At 42.1% G+C, this 15,410-nt stretch overlaps 1 protein-coding gene across 2 annotated transcripts in view; it reads right to left on the reverse strand.

Moving 5' to 3' along the window:
• Nucleotides 1–15,410, reverse strand: part of grb10b (growth factor receptor-bound protein 10b) — a 73,586-nt gene continuing 58,176 nt past the window's right edge. For both annotated transcript variants that reach the window (XM_078287019.1, XM_078287018.1), the window contains 11 exons: nt 11,549–11,664; nt 10,898–10,972; nt 8,804–8,941; nt 8,495–8,605; nt 8,108–8,206; nt 7,472–7,549; nt 7,078–7,194; nt 6,398–6,464; nt 6,140–6,227; nt 5,828–5,921; nt 1–5,330 (listed from right to left, as the gene is read on the reverse strand). In XM_078287019.1, coding sequence (XP_078143145.1) covers nt 5,184–5,330; nt 5,828–5,921; nt 6,140–6,227; nt 6,398–6,464; nt 7,078–7,194; nt 7,472–7,549; nt 8,108–8,206; nt 8,495–8,605; nt 8,804–8,941; nt 10,898–10,972; nt 11,549–11,664 — 1,130 coding nt within the window. In that variant the 3' untranslated portion in view covers nt 1–5,183. The remainder of the gene's footprint in view (nt 5,331–5,827; nt 5,922–6,139; nt 6,228–6,397; nt 6,465–7,077; nt 7,195–7,471; nt 7,550–8,107; nt 8,207–8,494; nt 8,606–8,803; nt 8,942–10,897; nt 10,973–11,548; nt 11,665–15,410) is intronic.

Genomic DNA, 15,410 nt, shown 5'->3' on the forward strand with positions numbered 1-15,410 from the left:
TTTGGTTTTATAGCAATGTATTAATGTTTTATTCTAATTACAATAAACAGAATATATCAGTCCCTTATTTGTACAAAAATACCTGAAAAGGTTACAATTAAGATTTATAAGCCATTCAACTATTTACAGATCGAAGCAAAGCACATTATGAATACAGGAGCTTTCTCTTACAAAAAGAGATAACAAGTTACTGTTTTCTTTTTTGCATTCCCTGAAATACATAATAGTTTATATTTTTTTATATATAGATATATTTTTTTTTTACTTTACTCATTTGTACAGCCACTGTATCTTGCATTGTGACAATGTTATGCAAAACGCACAAGAGTCAAGGTGATGATCGATCGTTCTGTCGCTGCAGGGGCCGGGGCCGATTCACCTTCGGCTCCCGAAGCAAACTGAAACTGCAATTCAATAACTTGAAATAAGAGCGTTCGTTCTCAATCGGCTTTCACCAGAGTCATTTGGAGCGACGTGTGTGTTATGTTCGTCAAGTACTTCTTAAATCGCTAGTGTTTTTTCCACCTCACACCCCGGCCGGACAGGAGGGAGTGTGACCGGTCCCCTCTGAACGCTAGCTGTGTCTGTCATTCGGTCCATATGTCAGGTCAGGTTTGTGCAGAGAGAGAGGAGTCAGAGGCACCATCTGTGGTTACAGTTACCTGGCTACCCAAACTGACACTGCGCTCCTCTATCCATTATATTACATCTGTTTTTGAGTTTCTATTTATGAGTTTAAAGAGGGATTGCATCTGTAGAACACAAGATGAAATGCTGAAATGAACCAATTGGTATTAGATTGTTTTTTTTTTTTTAATTACTAACAAAATTGTGGGTGTTCCCTCCTTTTTGAGTTGGAAATGTGACTGTATTTGGGGGAGAGAGAGCTTGAAATCAGTTCAGGTAGCCAGGCAAGTTATTTTAGGCTTCTTTATAAACAGCTTCAACGAGAGAATTGAGAATACCTTTAAATGAACTGTACTTTTTTTGTGTGTGTGTGTGTAAGTAGTACTGGATCTACTTCGTTTGCTGCAAAGGATATTTTTCAAGTAATCGCAACTAATCACAAAAAGTCAAAGCAGACTGGTGGTGCAGCTAATGGAGAAATGTCATGTTGTTGCAACTCCCAGCTTAATGAAACAAACTTAAACAAATATTCATGAATCCATCAACACACTGTACATAAAAGTCCGCGAGATCTGATGGACCAGTAGTTTTAAAACATGCTCCAAGTCGACCCTGAGCAGCCCAGTTACATTCATTTCTCTTTAAGTGTAAAAATGTACATACCCAAATCCCCTGATTTAGTTTTCATGTGTTCACTACTTGAATGTACCTGCCAACTGTCTCGCTTTGTTAAATCTGAATCTACTTCCTACTCTGTAAGTAAGACACTGTGCATGTGATAATCTGTCCCACATGAGCTCATATGCAAATGCAGACTCCACCTCACCAGGCTACCTGTCCTTCACTTGTTCACATCTGCTACCATTCACTTCAATCAGAAAGAAAGCAATAGTGGAGTCGAGTTGGAGGATGGGCGTCTGAACCTAAGGGAACTTAAACAATTCAGTGACATCTCAGTAGCTTAAGATGACTTTCAGCGACTAGTAAAAGATGGATTTATGCACATTTATGATCCAGATTCCTGCCAGGAAATTGTCCACATATCATCACTGAGGTCATAATAGAACCCCCATGAAATCACCTCAAGATGCACATTCATCCAAATGATAAAACCTGCTAACTAAATTAAGTTTCTTCATTCTGGAGAAAGGGGAGTCAATGCAGTAATTACAGTGATCAGTAACAATGTTTTGTATTGCATGGCATTATGAAAACCCCATGCACTGCAGTTCAAAGGAGATGATCCAATAAATGTATATATAATTGTGGCAATACCTTACAGTGGGGGAGATTATGCAGTTCATCTTCAATTATATCTAAATCTAAGCATTTTTAGGGTAAAACATGTAAGATTTTCTGTGGAAAAAGTTTAGGTTGAATGTTTTTCCTACATCTAAATTTCTAGTATTCTCTCTTCAAGGCAAGGCATTCAAAGTGTTTGTGAAACACAGTGAATTATGAGAATGTTGAGGCTTGTTTCCCAAAACATTTGTAGCCATGGAGTCGTCTTTTTGTTTCAATTCATCGCAAGACAGTGATGAAGAAAAAAGGGATGGTAATTGTAATTCTTAAAATGAGATATGTTTTTTATGGATCTAGGAGATATGTGAGTACTGATGAACAAGAGCAACGAAGAACAATTTGGAGCTACTAATGCTTTGGGAAACCCAGGTTTTTTTTTTTTTATTTCACAACACTCCATCTGGCATCTATTTGGAATGACAACCTTAACACTATGGATACCAGTGTGCTTTAAAACATCACTTCATAACAAGTGTTGATGATGACAAAATGATGTTTGAGTGATCAAACAAAATAAAACAAAAAAAAAAAACAAAGAAACAAAATACAGGCTATCAACAGATGCTATGTCATTACAGTAATAATTAATCACGCTGGTCAATCATTTCATGGTAATGACAAAAGAAAACAGTACAGAACAGCGCTGAGAAAAAAAGAAATCTAAAAATTTCAAGTAATCACTCACATCAAGATAAATAAATACATTTTGCTGAAACAATACTTTAAAAAAAAATGATTGAGTCATTGCATCTTAGTTAAATAATGGTGACCATGCACAGAGTGTCAATATAGTGTGGCTATTCTGTATCTCAATTGTTCAATATAGCTTAAGATAACCTGTAGGTAAATACTCAAATAAAGTGATGGCTCTTTCTTAATGTTGCATCACAGGTAAAATACATCTCTACTGATCCAAAACACGGACTAAATCAAACGTTCAAGATTTCAGGCCTAGTCCTGGAATAAAAAATAAATCATAATGGTGTTTTCCATGTAATAAAATGTCCAGAATTATGGTCATTTCATGTGTGAGAAAGCAGCCATCCATGGTGTGATTCTAAACCTAATTCCTAAGTAGGGAAACTGCTCTTGTGTGAAGCGACAGACAAGGCTGGGTATAAGGCCAGGGATACACAGAAACTGAAATCCTTTCAATAACTTTCAGTAAGCGTTTACCGAAGTCTTCCCAGAGTGTAAGATGGCTGGGGTTTGCCCTTTACGTGCAATCCAGTTGCTTCCGTCGTGCCAGACATGATCAATCAACCCTCAAAAAGTAACTGGCTCCATCTCGGATAGCAACTTGACCCAGGTCTGCTGGGGACACTGTATCGCAATTTCCTCCACTGTAATTAATTATAGGACCTCTATCACACACTTGGCCAAAATACAAATGGAAATCCTTTTAAATACTTTTCTGTGTTTGACTGACCTTGGCTGGCATGAGGAAAACAATTGATTTATCCTGAAATTGTCCTGTCTGAGACATAAGGCAGGCATATCCAATGCCTTCAAACTGACTCAGTAAGAGTTTGATCCATGTCTGCTCCATCTGTTCTCAGTCTGCCGTTCTCACTGCTATCACTCAATAACACAACAGGTACCAGAGGCAACACAGTCCACTCATCAACTCAAATGAAGGGACTAAAATCATCAAGATGGGCCCTGTATTTGTAGTCAAAAGTTCTAGTCCTTAAAATTCCAGTTTTATTCTTTTGACAAAAAGTAATAGTTGACTATAAAGTGGGTGAAGCTCCTTGAAGGGAATGCTAGTGGTTATCCTTCCCTGTGCTCTGGTGAGGGGAATCAGACAAGCAGCTTGATACCCTCCAATGTCCCACCTGATCTCATGCTCATTGTCTTGCAACAGGTAACTTTATGAATTTGCCTGCATTGGAAGAAAATCACCACTGCATACTTGCACCAACTGCACTTGCCAACTTCCCCCAAATAAGTTACCTGGTTTCACTTTTCAGCATTGCAATCCCCAAAATGTCTACCTGGTTAAAAAAAAGTCAAAAGTATAGCTTTATTACTGTGTTGTTACACCCTGAATGACACTGATTCGATTGATGCTTATTCATTTTGAGGATTCAAAATGGGCAGAACAGAACTGAATACCCATAGTAATGAATACTTTAGGGAGCTGGAGCTGTGCAGTAGAATAACAACTAGAGAAAGGATCTTATTGTAGCTTATGTGAATAATAAAGAGCTACAATTATCCAGAAAGCAGCGACAGAATTTAAACAAAATTATTCAAGAGCATATTGGTGATAATACAGAATTGCAATGGATGTATCAATAAGAAAAGAAACCCTGTGTGGTCAGAGATGAGCAAATTTCGGTGAGGGTGGACAATACAGATCCAGTGTTGTCCAGCAAGTGTTTTTAAAAGAATACCTTTTGCAGTTCCAGATTTTTCCATAGCTATTTTGTTTTCCAGGCTAGTTGGACCGGACAAAGGGTTCAAAACCAATTCTCCCTCCGATGTCTCCAAACCTCAAAAGGATTCAAAAACAACTCCCTCCGCATCTCGGGCAAAAGTTTTTCCTGTTGAATTCCGACATGTCCTTACATGCCTGTGACACTAGAGGGCGGTGGTGCCGTGTCGCAGTTAAGTAACGTGACAGCGAAGAAATCATGCATCCGTCAAAGGCTACTCCCAGTTCGATGAGTGCAAAAAACTAAGAGACAATCAACTCTCCATCTATAGGCTGTGAGGACACACCTGAACACGAGACTACTGTTTGTTTGGAGAGAGCAGAGTGGTCCAGACGAAAACGTTAGCGTCCTGCTGATTGTCCAGTGGAAGGAAAATATAGTCTACGCTTGAGCTGTGTGATAAACTCGACTAGTAAACCTTGTGGATCGATGGGTCCAAGCTTATTGATGACTATGGGTAGTAGGATTGTGGAAGATTTTGTGACAGCGTTGACAAAAAAACACGGCGGGTTCATTTCCTTGAACTAGCTTCTCTCTTCTTCTCTTCTGAGGAACCCAGGTGAGCAAGTTGTGCGTCCGACTCCTCAGCATCCACGCAGACGACCGACGAACCGACCGAACCCGACGAGTCAGCAGTCTCCGGCAGACTCACGATAAAATAAAAAACGACAACAACGAAACGTTAGTTAATTCACCAGCTTCTCGAAAACGATAAAAACAAAAAGAACCGACCGACGGAGAGATTCTTTTTCGTTTTGTATGTTTTAGGCAGAGTCAGGTCAAAGTGGCAGGGGTCACGGGGTCGAGAAGGTGTCATAAGGCCACGACGGTGCAGGGGTGTCGGAGTTTACAAGGCAGCACTCCTCTGTTGAGCTGGTAGAACTCCACCAGCTGAATCAGGTCGGTGAATTTGGTGGAGCCGTCGTCAAGGCTGAAGAAGACCTGGCCGTCCTCTTCGCACTGCGGTCAACACCGAACGGCCCGGGCAGCAGGGGGCGAGCAGGGACACGCCACATGGCAAGAGAGAGGACAGGGCAGGGTGAGAATTAGAAAATCGGACTCAAGGGACTTAAGGGAATACACCAAGGTTTTGGCATATCGCTCTTTTGTGATCAAAGGTCTTGTCTGCCAAAAACTCTGTGTATTCCTTTAAGACAAAATCACACACTGGCAATAATTTGACACAATACAGATAGGCAATTGTGCTGGGACAAACAGATTTTATTTTTTCATTATAAGTCCACACTTCACAATGTGATATTCTACCCACAGGGATTTTGTCCCATTACTCAGTCCTCATCACTTCTAAGAACAATATTACCCATCGCCACTTGCCCATGTACCATGAACTGTGATGAAATGATGATACAGCAGAAATTGCCATTCAAGATCTAACGTCCCCTATGAAATTAAAAAATACACATCCAGCAAAATGTTAAGAACCAAGAAATGCCTACCGGTAGTATCTGGAAATGTTTGATTTTCTGGTGATGGCACAGTGTGAGCACAAACGCCTTGGGGTTACTCTGACTGACTCTCAGCAGAAACAACCTGCAGGGGGAGGAGAGAAAGGAGGACGCCAGAGAATGATTCAGCTAACTAAACATTTGCAGTCAATAATGTCACCCTATCTAACCCTATCTATGAAAATGGTATTATAAGCATATGGGATTTGGCATCTCAGTGATCCAGATTCATCCACACACATACAAAGAAGATCCAGAACTTCATGAACCTGTGAATCTATACTGACTCCAGATCAGCCTTACCCGTCCACTTGTCCCTGCTGGTGGATAATGCGATGGGATTCTTCTCTGGTTATCCTGCCGTGGAACCACAGCTGAGCTACGTGGATGACTGCGCAGAAAATAGAAAAAAAAACAACAATCCGTGTCAGACAGCTTCATATTCAGATTGTGATTTTAATTAAACTGGAGTCATTTGTGGCTTTGACTTCAACTGAGGACCTTTCTGAGCGGGTTCCCAGAGAAAAGGTCAAGCACTTATTCGCGTGTGGCAGCGTTTACCTGAGCTTAGTGAGGAGTGGTGTAGTGGACTGTGGCAGCCCAGCATGTTCATTCGTTGACTCCTCTTCTGAGGGAGACGCCACAGACACACACAACACAACAGGGATTAGTTCACATTTACTAACACTGGAGAAAAATCTCACTTGAGTTTAGTTAATGAACCAAATATTGGTCCTCAGATAGTAGTACAAACGGTGTAATGAGTATTCTGGTCATGTCAGGTGTCTTTTCATTATTAGGATTCAGTTGGTATAGGAGTAGCATTGAACCAACCATGGACATTAATATTATTATTCAATCATATGGGAATTGCCAGCATTGTATTGGAAAATATGTTTTTTCTAACTTTTTATAGGGGCAAAATTGAGCATCGCATCCTCTACAGTTGGTACACAGAAACATTGTCATTGTTAATCTAATAATAGAGTGTAAAAATCAACATTATGCCAGTATTTAATAAGCCCACACCCCATTAGAGTTAATGTAACACTTCTGATAGTTTTGAACAGCCGCCCCAAAGCCATATCAGCTCTGTAAGTGGACAATTGATACTTATTAACACTGGGAAACATGTTGTGTAACAAGAAGAAAACATGCTATCTTCAGAGATCATAGCAGGGTTTTGAGGTACGGTCATGGCATGGGTGATGGGGATGATATAAACACAGGCAGCGTCTCACCCTCCAGGCATGTCCCTCCTCCATGGCGGCGCTCTGAGCCTCCACAGGGTTGTCGATCACCCTGCCTATCCTCCCTGAGAAATCCATGGCCACAAGGGAGTTCTCCGACACGCTCCGCTAGGGGGCGACAGAGAGACATGACAGTCACACAGTGGACTACAGAGGCAGCAGGACAGAAGTGACAGGATGCGGCAGGATACAGGTGCAGACAAAGACAGTACATGGCACAGTGGGGTAGAATGTGGCACAGTTAAGCGTTTGCTTCATGTATGTCATCAAACTAGTTTGCTTATGTCAAGGATTGGGGAGTTTTTTCAAAGTGTTAGTGTTATATTGAAATAGAAGATACAGAGATGTCTGTTTCAAATTAATTTTAGTCAAAACTGAGACTTACCACAGGTGCTGAGAAGTGTGAGAGTAAAGTTTTCCTTTGCTGAGGAATCTTATAGTTCTGGTACAATACAATCCCATACTGTGAAGAAAAGGGGACGCATCGGTCAACCAAAACCATCAAATTCTTCATTAATAATCCAACACATCCTTGAATAAATAATGCTACTGCACAGTTTTCGGAATGGCATAGTGGCATAACAGCACAACGTTGAGAAATATTAGATAAATATTCTGCAAAGTGGTGTAAGCTGCAACAGGTGAGCCAGTGGTCTAGTCCACAGGGTCTTAAACTTTTTCAGCCTGACACCCAGCTTGAGTAAAGTAAGTCTTGCCTTTAGACCCGGACTCATTAAAACTGCTAGTACTCTTCTTAAGGGCACCCAGCAGAAATGGGTCACTGACCCATTTCAGGTCCAAACCCAGTTTAAGACATGCTGTTCTAGTATTTTCTGAACAAAGTTTGGTAACTATCCTGCAGTATATCTGCGGGGGTGTGACCATAACAACAAGAAAAGACAAAAAAGCAGGAAAATCAGAGAGAATTTACCCTAGAAATAGATGGGGGTGCTATGAAATATAGTGAAAAAGTAAGATTATGTCCCTTATTAGCTATAGTATTTCCTCACAGTGGTAGTACCTTAAAGAGTCGGAAGGCGGTCATCCAGCAGGTCCTGCTCTGCTCATCCTCGGCACACAGCATCCTCAGCTCCTTCAACTCAGCACGGCCTTTACTGGGCTGTCAATCAACACATTTCAGCCAATCAGGAATAGAGAGAACAAACTGTTGCCTCAATAACATCACATCATGACTGTATTGACTGAGGTGATTGGGACAATGACGATAAATTTGTCTTTTATCTGTTGACTCATCGACAGTAGAACAGATGCCACATCACAAGTAGGAATATATGAGTATGTGACATTAAAGTACCGTCCCATCTCTCTCTCTCTCTCTCTCTCTCTCATTACTCATCTCATTTCATTAGCGAGCAGCTTCATCTCACTTCAATCATCTGACACTGACCTTGATGCAGAACTCGTATTCTGTGGGCGCGCTGTGCTGCTTTTTGCCTGTGATGACACTGAAGATGTTACTGTCCTCTAGGTCTGCTAGTAACTGTAGATGTCTGGGCTCCTGGAGACACAGATAACGAATATGTCAGAACATCAGATATAGTGAGAGACAGAGACATATGCAGACAGACAGAGACCACCATCAATAAAAAGGATGATTCTTTGAAGGTAGAAAAGACTGTACTGCTGATTAATTATGAACATTTACTTTAGGATTACTTAAAATCCTAATATTACATACATACTGAGTTGTTCTTACCTTTGAGGTTCCTTTCGTAGAACAGTAGAGTCCTGAGCGCCGCAGGAACAAGTAAAGTTTCTTCCACGACTTCCTACCCAGCTCTTTCACATACAGATACCCCTGGATCTCTGGACAGCTACTGGACGCTAGGAAGTTCTGAAAGAGGGAGCAAGAAAGGTGTGGGGTTGAAACACGGGCCTCAGTACATTTTGTTGGAGCCATGTGTGTGTGTGTCCCTTCTAGGATGCATTCAGTGTCATCCAGTGTGTATGGTATTTGCCCACTGAGGGGAGCTGCAGAGGGCTGACAGGCTCTTGGCATGACATATGCATATTTGTGTTTTGAAGAAGGACTGCACCATCTAACTATCCTGTCTCTTTGAATGGGGAGTCATCTGCGTCTAAAGTCCTGACATGCGTATTATCATTTGGAAACGTATTTTTTTCCACTTACCGATGCTTGTAACAGTGAGATTACGACATTCGAGACAAGTCTGGTTTATGACTGTCCCATACACTTGTCATTGCCATGGTATCGACTGTAAACAGTTATGTCATGCGTGCAGTCCACAGTAGGGAGCTGACGGCAACATCTGGGAATATCATGTTATTAAAATGTTATTTCAAATTATTGTCAAAGTTGTACGGGCGCTGTTAACCCCCACTTGCATCAGTTGTTGTCAGTAACAGTTCTGCAGCTGCGTGAACCTGGAAGTATGATTGGTTGGTTTTCTTGATGACATGCACATTAAGGTGCATAGATTGGCCAGTTGCCCATCTTTAGCATTACAGATGACTGTACTTAACTTAATCTGAAAGCATTTTTATCTTCTATATTAAACATGGACAAGAGAAAACATAAACGCAAAGTCTCTTATGTCATGTGCCTGCCAAGACAAATACATACATTGCAGCCTGAATTCCCAAGACCTGAAAGTCCTGAATGTCTTGTGTCTGTCTGAAGTACGCTATTAATGACACACTTGCTTGGAAGATGGAATACTTGTTTCCGCTGGCTGAGGCTGACACAGAAGTACACATTTGGAGCTTGCGGTCTTCGTGTTTCACAGAAATATCACACTATGAAGTGGCAGGCTAAGTTATTAGAGCTGATTTGGAATCTGTGGCTTGCGGCTGGAAGGAAAACTGTTCCAGCGGACTGTTCAATATTTAAAGCACATGTTTCCCAGTGTTTTGGAAACTACCTCCAGCGGGCCTCATGCATGAACATTTTCTTGAATTTGTGGACCGCGCCTTCACACGCAACACTCATTCAGAAAGCTTTCTTTTTGAGCCACTACAACTTGCTGCTTTGCATTCACATATGGGTCTTGCATAACGGCGAATATTGGTAACACCTGGCTTTGACAGCGCACTGAGCGCAAAGATCTTCTGTTCAGAACACCCCGGATGCCTGACACAACTCTGGCACACCCCACACCCGTTCATTTATTGACCCGTGCATCTTTGCGGAGCAAAACGGAGCGTAACATCCATACGATCGGCGGGGGAAGTTAAAAGCTTTCTGTGAGTGGCACGGATGAAGGGGCGGATTCAGCTTGTGGTTCTGTCTCTGACAGCTCCATTACATGAGACGGGGGGAGAGCCAGACTGCATGTAAACCCTCTCTCCATTAAGACCAAAGCTCTTCGAAATCCCAGGAATCTTTTTCGTCTGCTCTCCTCCCGGGCTTTGTTTTTTTCATATCTCTTCACGGCCTAAGGTGGTGTGCGAGGCAGGCGGGCGGGCGGGCAGGTAGCGTGAATTTGTGCTGTGCAAACATACGGTAGGCAGGAGAGGCACTGCATGCTCTATTTCTGACTGCTTAATTCCACCCGTCATACATGTCGGGCCTGCGGTGCGTGCGCCGAGACAGTCATGTGTCAACAGAGGATCAACAGTAGTTATTACTACAGGCTCGGACGAGACACACTGTCTCAGGGTCAGAGGTGAGGTATGTCAGCTCGGTAGCGCAGCATGCAGAGGGTGCTGACTCTTAAAATAAGCTGTGTGCGTGTGGGTAAGAGAGAATGCGTGTGTGTGTGTGTGTGTGTGTGTGTGTGCATGCATGTGTAGGTGTCGTGTGTGTGTGTGCTGTGTGTGCTGTGTGTACCTGCAGGAGCTGAGACGGTGGAATCGTACCATTGCTTTCCTGGCACCACGCAACCATGTGCTCCGGGAAAAATGTCTGGTGGCAGAGAGAGAGAGAGAGAGAGAGAGAGAGAGAGAGGGTGCGGGACGGGACAGAGACAGACAGAGAGAAAGAGAGTATCAGTCACTGTGACAATAATTGTAGGTTAAGAAATCCTGACGACAAAAAAAAACGACATGCCAAACTCATTAGTCGCAACTGATGCAATATTTCACAATAATAAAGAAAACGAAGAGCGGCGCTTTGACAAGAAGGAACATTCCGTTCATTTCATCTTTAAAGCGAATGACCGCGACAATACTGGGCCATTAAAGTCTTCACTTCAAGAGATGTTAGCATTAGACAGAGCTGTCTGACTGCCAGTTCAGTTTTAAGACGTTTTGCTGATTGGTTATGAAAGAAATTCAAGCAGACACACTTAATGTGAAACTGCAAATACCATTCTTGCGCTTGTGAAAGAGCAAACACTGATGGAACTGGTGAACAGCGCAAAAACAAAATCCATGAATAGCTGAATGGCCCAAACATAAAAATGATATAGATAGCGAAAGGTGTAAGATATTTCAGCGAGCAGAGGCCGGGAGAGACAAGGCATGTGAAGAAAGCCATTACCAGGGGATTTCTGAAGAATTCATATTTGGCATAGTTCTTCCTGAAGAGGAATCTACTGTCGCTGTTCATGGAGGCCTGGACCTGAACCACCAGCTCGTGGTCTTCTAGACAGCGCTCTGAGGGGAGAGAGGCAGAAACAGAGACATTATCGTCTGTAATCCCTTTCTGATGAGTTCCCATAAACATTTAGAAGCTAACGTTCATTAGAAATATGTACCATTAATGCCGGTTAAGCATGCTGAAATGAAGCGGGAGGGGGGTTAGAGGTGTAGTACGGCACATATTTGTTCAGCCGGAAGTGTGAAAAGTAATATGTGAATGTTTAATTCCTATCTACACAAAAAGCTGTGAGAGAAAATGAGAAATTAGAAATCTAACAAAGTAGTTTGACTCGCTCTGAGATCCTCACCCATTATCTAACAAACTAGTCTTTAACCACAGTCGCAGCATTTCCCCCAGTATGTTATGTGTTTATAGCGCAGGCAAGTGTAAAATGTAATGAGCACTATGTTAATCTATAATCTGCAGTATGACAAATTTGTAGTTACTATACTCGGAGGAAAATTATCCCCTATCCACCTTTCCCGTAAGTCAGAAACAGAAACTCTGGAGAACTAGTCAAAATGAAACTGAAAGAAAAACTAGCTCAGCCTTCCAGATAAAAGGATTAAACCCAGCCACACAACCTTGCTAACCTCAACTGAGCTTCACATGCTGCATATATGACCACAGGGACCACACACTTTCTATAAATAGACCTTTTTTTTTTTAAATAATTAGATAGGCAATAATGAATTCAGCATGGATGGGATTGGTGAACAGGACAAAATCAACATGGATAAGAGAGTGAAAAAGTGTGAGAGGAATCAGGTTAGACAGAGTTGTGGGCAAAATCTCCACTGCCTAAAAAGTGGCTTGAATGGGTTCTGCTCACTAAACCAACTGACCTTGACTGATGGACGTGCCAAACGCACGTCAAACAGAGCCTGCAGGCTAAAGTGGACTTCAGCACACACACACACACACACACACAGGCACCCTGCTTGCATCAGACAAGGCCTCTCTCTCTTTGGATGAGAATGAAAGCGGCTTGTGACTCAACAGACAGTGTATCCTACTACGAACGTGGTCAGAGGCCTCAGCGGATTGGTATTCTGCGTGACGCCGAAGCCGGACGTGACTCAGTGGAGCCGCTTCCAACAGCGAAGTCCTGCTTTTAATAAGAGACATCCTTCCCCCGTAAATCAAATTAGCATTCTGTTACTCATATTATATGCTGATAGCCTTTTTTTTTAAGCTCAGGATGCAATATGAACTTGGGAGAAATCCGGCGTTAAAGCCCCCGTCTCGCAGCATTACCTCATCTCATCCGTCTCTCCCTCTTTATCTCTCCCTGTCACGATCCCTTTATCACTGTCACGACTCCCTCATTTTCTCTCCGCTCCTCTCTTTCATGCCTCTGTCTGATGAGTCACCCGCATCCGTGACAATGACTCACCCTGGCACCGCTACCTAGCCGTCCCATAGGTGTTAACCTTTGGAGGCTGACAAACGGGAGGGTCAGTGTCACTTATCTCCGAGGGCCATCGCGGCCCCATTCAGCGGGGCGGCGGGAGTTGGCGGCCGCGGACGGGAATAGGCCTCTCTATTCAAAACGCACTATTGTTCCCGGCTCCGGTGAAAGTTCTATTCTGGACCACCGCCCACACACACACATGTGCACACATTACGCATCACAACATGTACATGTGCAGCGCAGACATCGCACGGTGCACACACACCAGAGACATATGCACACACACACACAAGCAACTAAGCTCACGCACTGCCACACCCCAAATATTGCAAAAAATACCATACTTAATATGTTTAGAGTTATGTTTCAAAATATTCAAGTGACCAAAAACAGTATTTATACATGACATTCATTCGAAATATATTTTGGCACTGGAAATGCATCTACTCCTGTGTACTGCTGAAAATATCTATAATAGATATCTGCAAGTATATATTTTAAGAATGTCATCTACATGTACAAATACATTTCTGGGCAATTCTTGTATATTTAAAAACAAAAGTCTTGTTTCAAGATATGCAAAACTCCTATAGGAAGTATATGTCAAATATTTTTTTTGCAGTATGGCACAGATGCACAACAACAACAGACACACGCACACACACACACACACACACACACACACACATGCATGCACACAATGATTTTAAGAACCAGCGTCCCGGTGCTTTATCATGCTAGACCCGCAAAGAGTACAGTTGGAGTTACAGGTGTGCCAGAATAAGGGCTATAATAGCATCGAGTTGCTCTGAGCCAAACATGATGTCATACCCAACAAACCAACCTAACTGCATTTGGCAGCATCATGTTGGCAGCACTGATGAGAAATGTAATCAGATCACGACGGATGATGAAATATTAGGTTAGAGATTTGGGACCTGTGCTTTGAATAGTGCAATACACTTTTCTACAAGTTCCCACACGTCAAAACATAACATATGACTCTATCAGGGCCTGTTTGTGGATTTAACAAGGGTGAATTCCAAGCAACGTCAAAAATTATTTGGAAGAAAGAAAGATGTCAAATGATTTGGATAGGTAGCGGGAATGTTTTCATCGGTAAAAATGTGCCTCTGTATTTCACTACTGGGCACATTGCTGTGTATAAAAGTGCACCCCCTTCTCTCCCACATCTGTTAAAATGTACAGACACACAGACATGAAGCACAGAGCACAGGCTCAACTCGTCCTCCATAAGTGCTTTATAATCGTCCTCTCCTCGGGGGGAGGCTGGGTTTTCGAACGTTCAGCCGGCCAAAGATTTCCAAACTTACTGTTGTACTGCCAAGTTTAACACAAAATCACCCTGAGACAAATCCAAGGCTCTCTTCCTTCTTCATACAGCAACAAATGAAAATACCTTATTAGCACTCTGCAACGGAGCAACATCTTTCACTCTTGTTTTTACTCTTTTAGACTCTGGTCTTGTGTCATTTTACTGCCACATTTAGTGTTCAGTAGGGATGGGATATGATATCTCACTATATGATTTGATACGCGATATGGGGTTCATGGATTCAATACAAGTTCAAGTTCAGTTTATTGTCATTCCTCTCCTTACAAGTTATGCAAAAAGCAGGAACAAAATATAGTGCCCCCGGGGCCATAGTGCAACAAAAAAACAGTAAATTCAAACAAAGCAATAAAAACAAGCATAGGACAATAAAACATAAAAACAGTAGATGAAACATTATACAACCACGATACGATGTAATAAATAAAAGTTCAATGACATTTCTGAGCCACAGTTCTTTCTAGCATTGGCACTGGCTTGCTAGAATGTAAACAACAATGTAAAAATGTCATTACAAAGTGCAAATAATATAATTTGGATGAAGAACTTGAAATTGTGATGGGCAAGCCGTCTCATTTGTGATTACTACAGCAGAATAAAATGCAGCTAATATTGCATATTTCAATATATTGTCCCATTGATACCCCATTGGCATATTTTTTCACTTGTTTTGAGAAAAATAAGATTTCCAGACTCAACACTAGATTAAATTTGTTAAGATGGATATTTGTTTCAGTGCATCACACTCTCAACAGTCTTTGGCCAATTTCAAATGCAATTCCAATTCCACTTCATTCACTGCGACCGCAACGTAACGCTTAAATCTATTTTACCAAACTGAATGCTCTGCACGGCATATTATTTCTCATTTCCCAGCACATCCATCCACAGTCATTTTGACCTTTTTACATTACATTAGGCCAACGCAATTTAGAGGTCTCCGGGCCGGTGTGGCGGAGGCTTCTATTTTCGGGAAGGTGATGTCGGCGGTA

This window comes from Centroberyx gerrardi, chromosome 12, assembly GCF_048128805.1.
Source record: "Centroberyx gerrardi isolate f3 chromosome 12, fCenGer3.hap1.cur.20231027, whole genome shotgun sequence".
NCBI lineage: Eukaryota > Metazoa > Chordata > Actinopteri > Beryciformes > Berycidae > Centroberyx > Centroberyx gerrardi.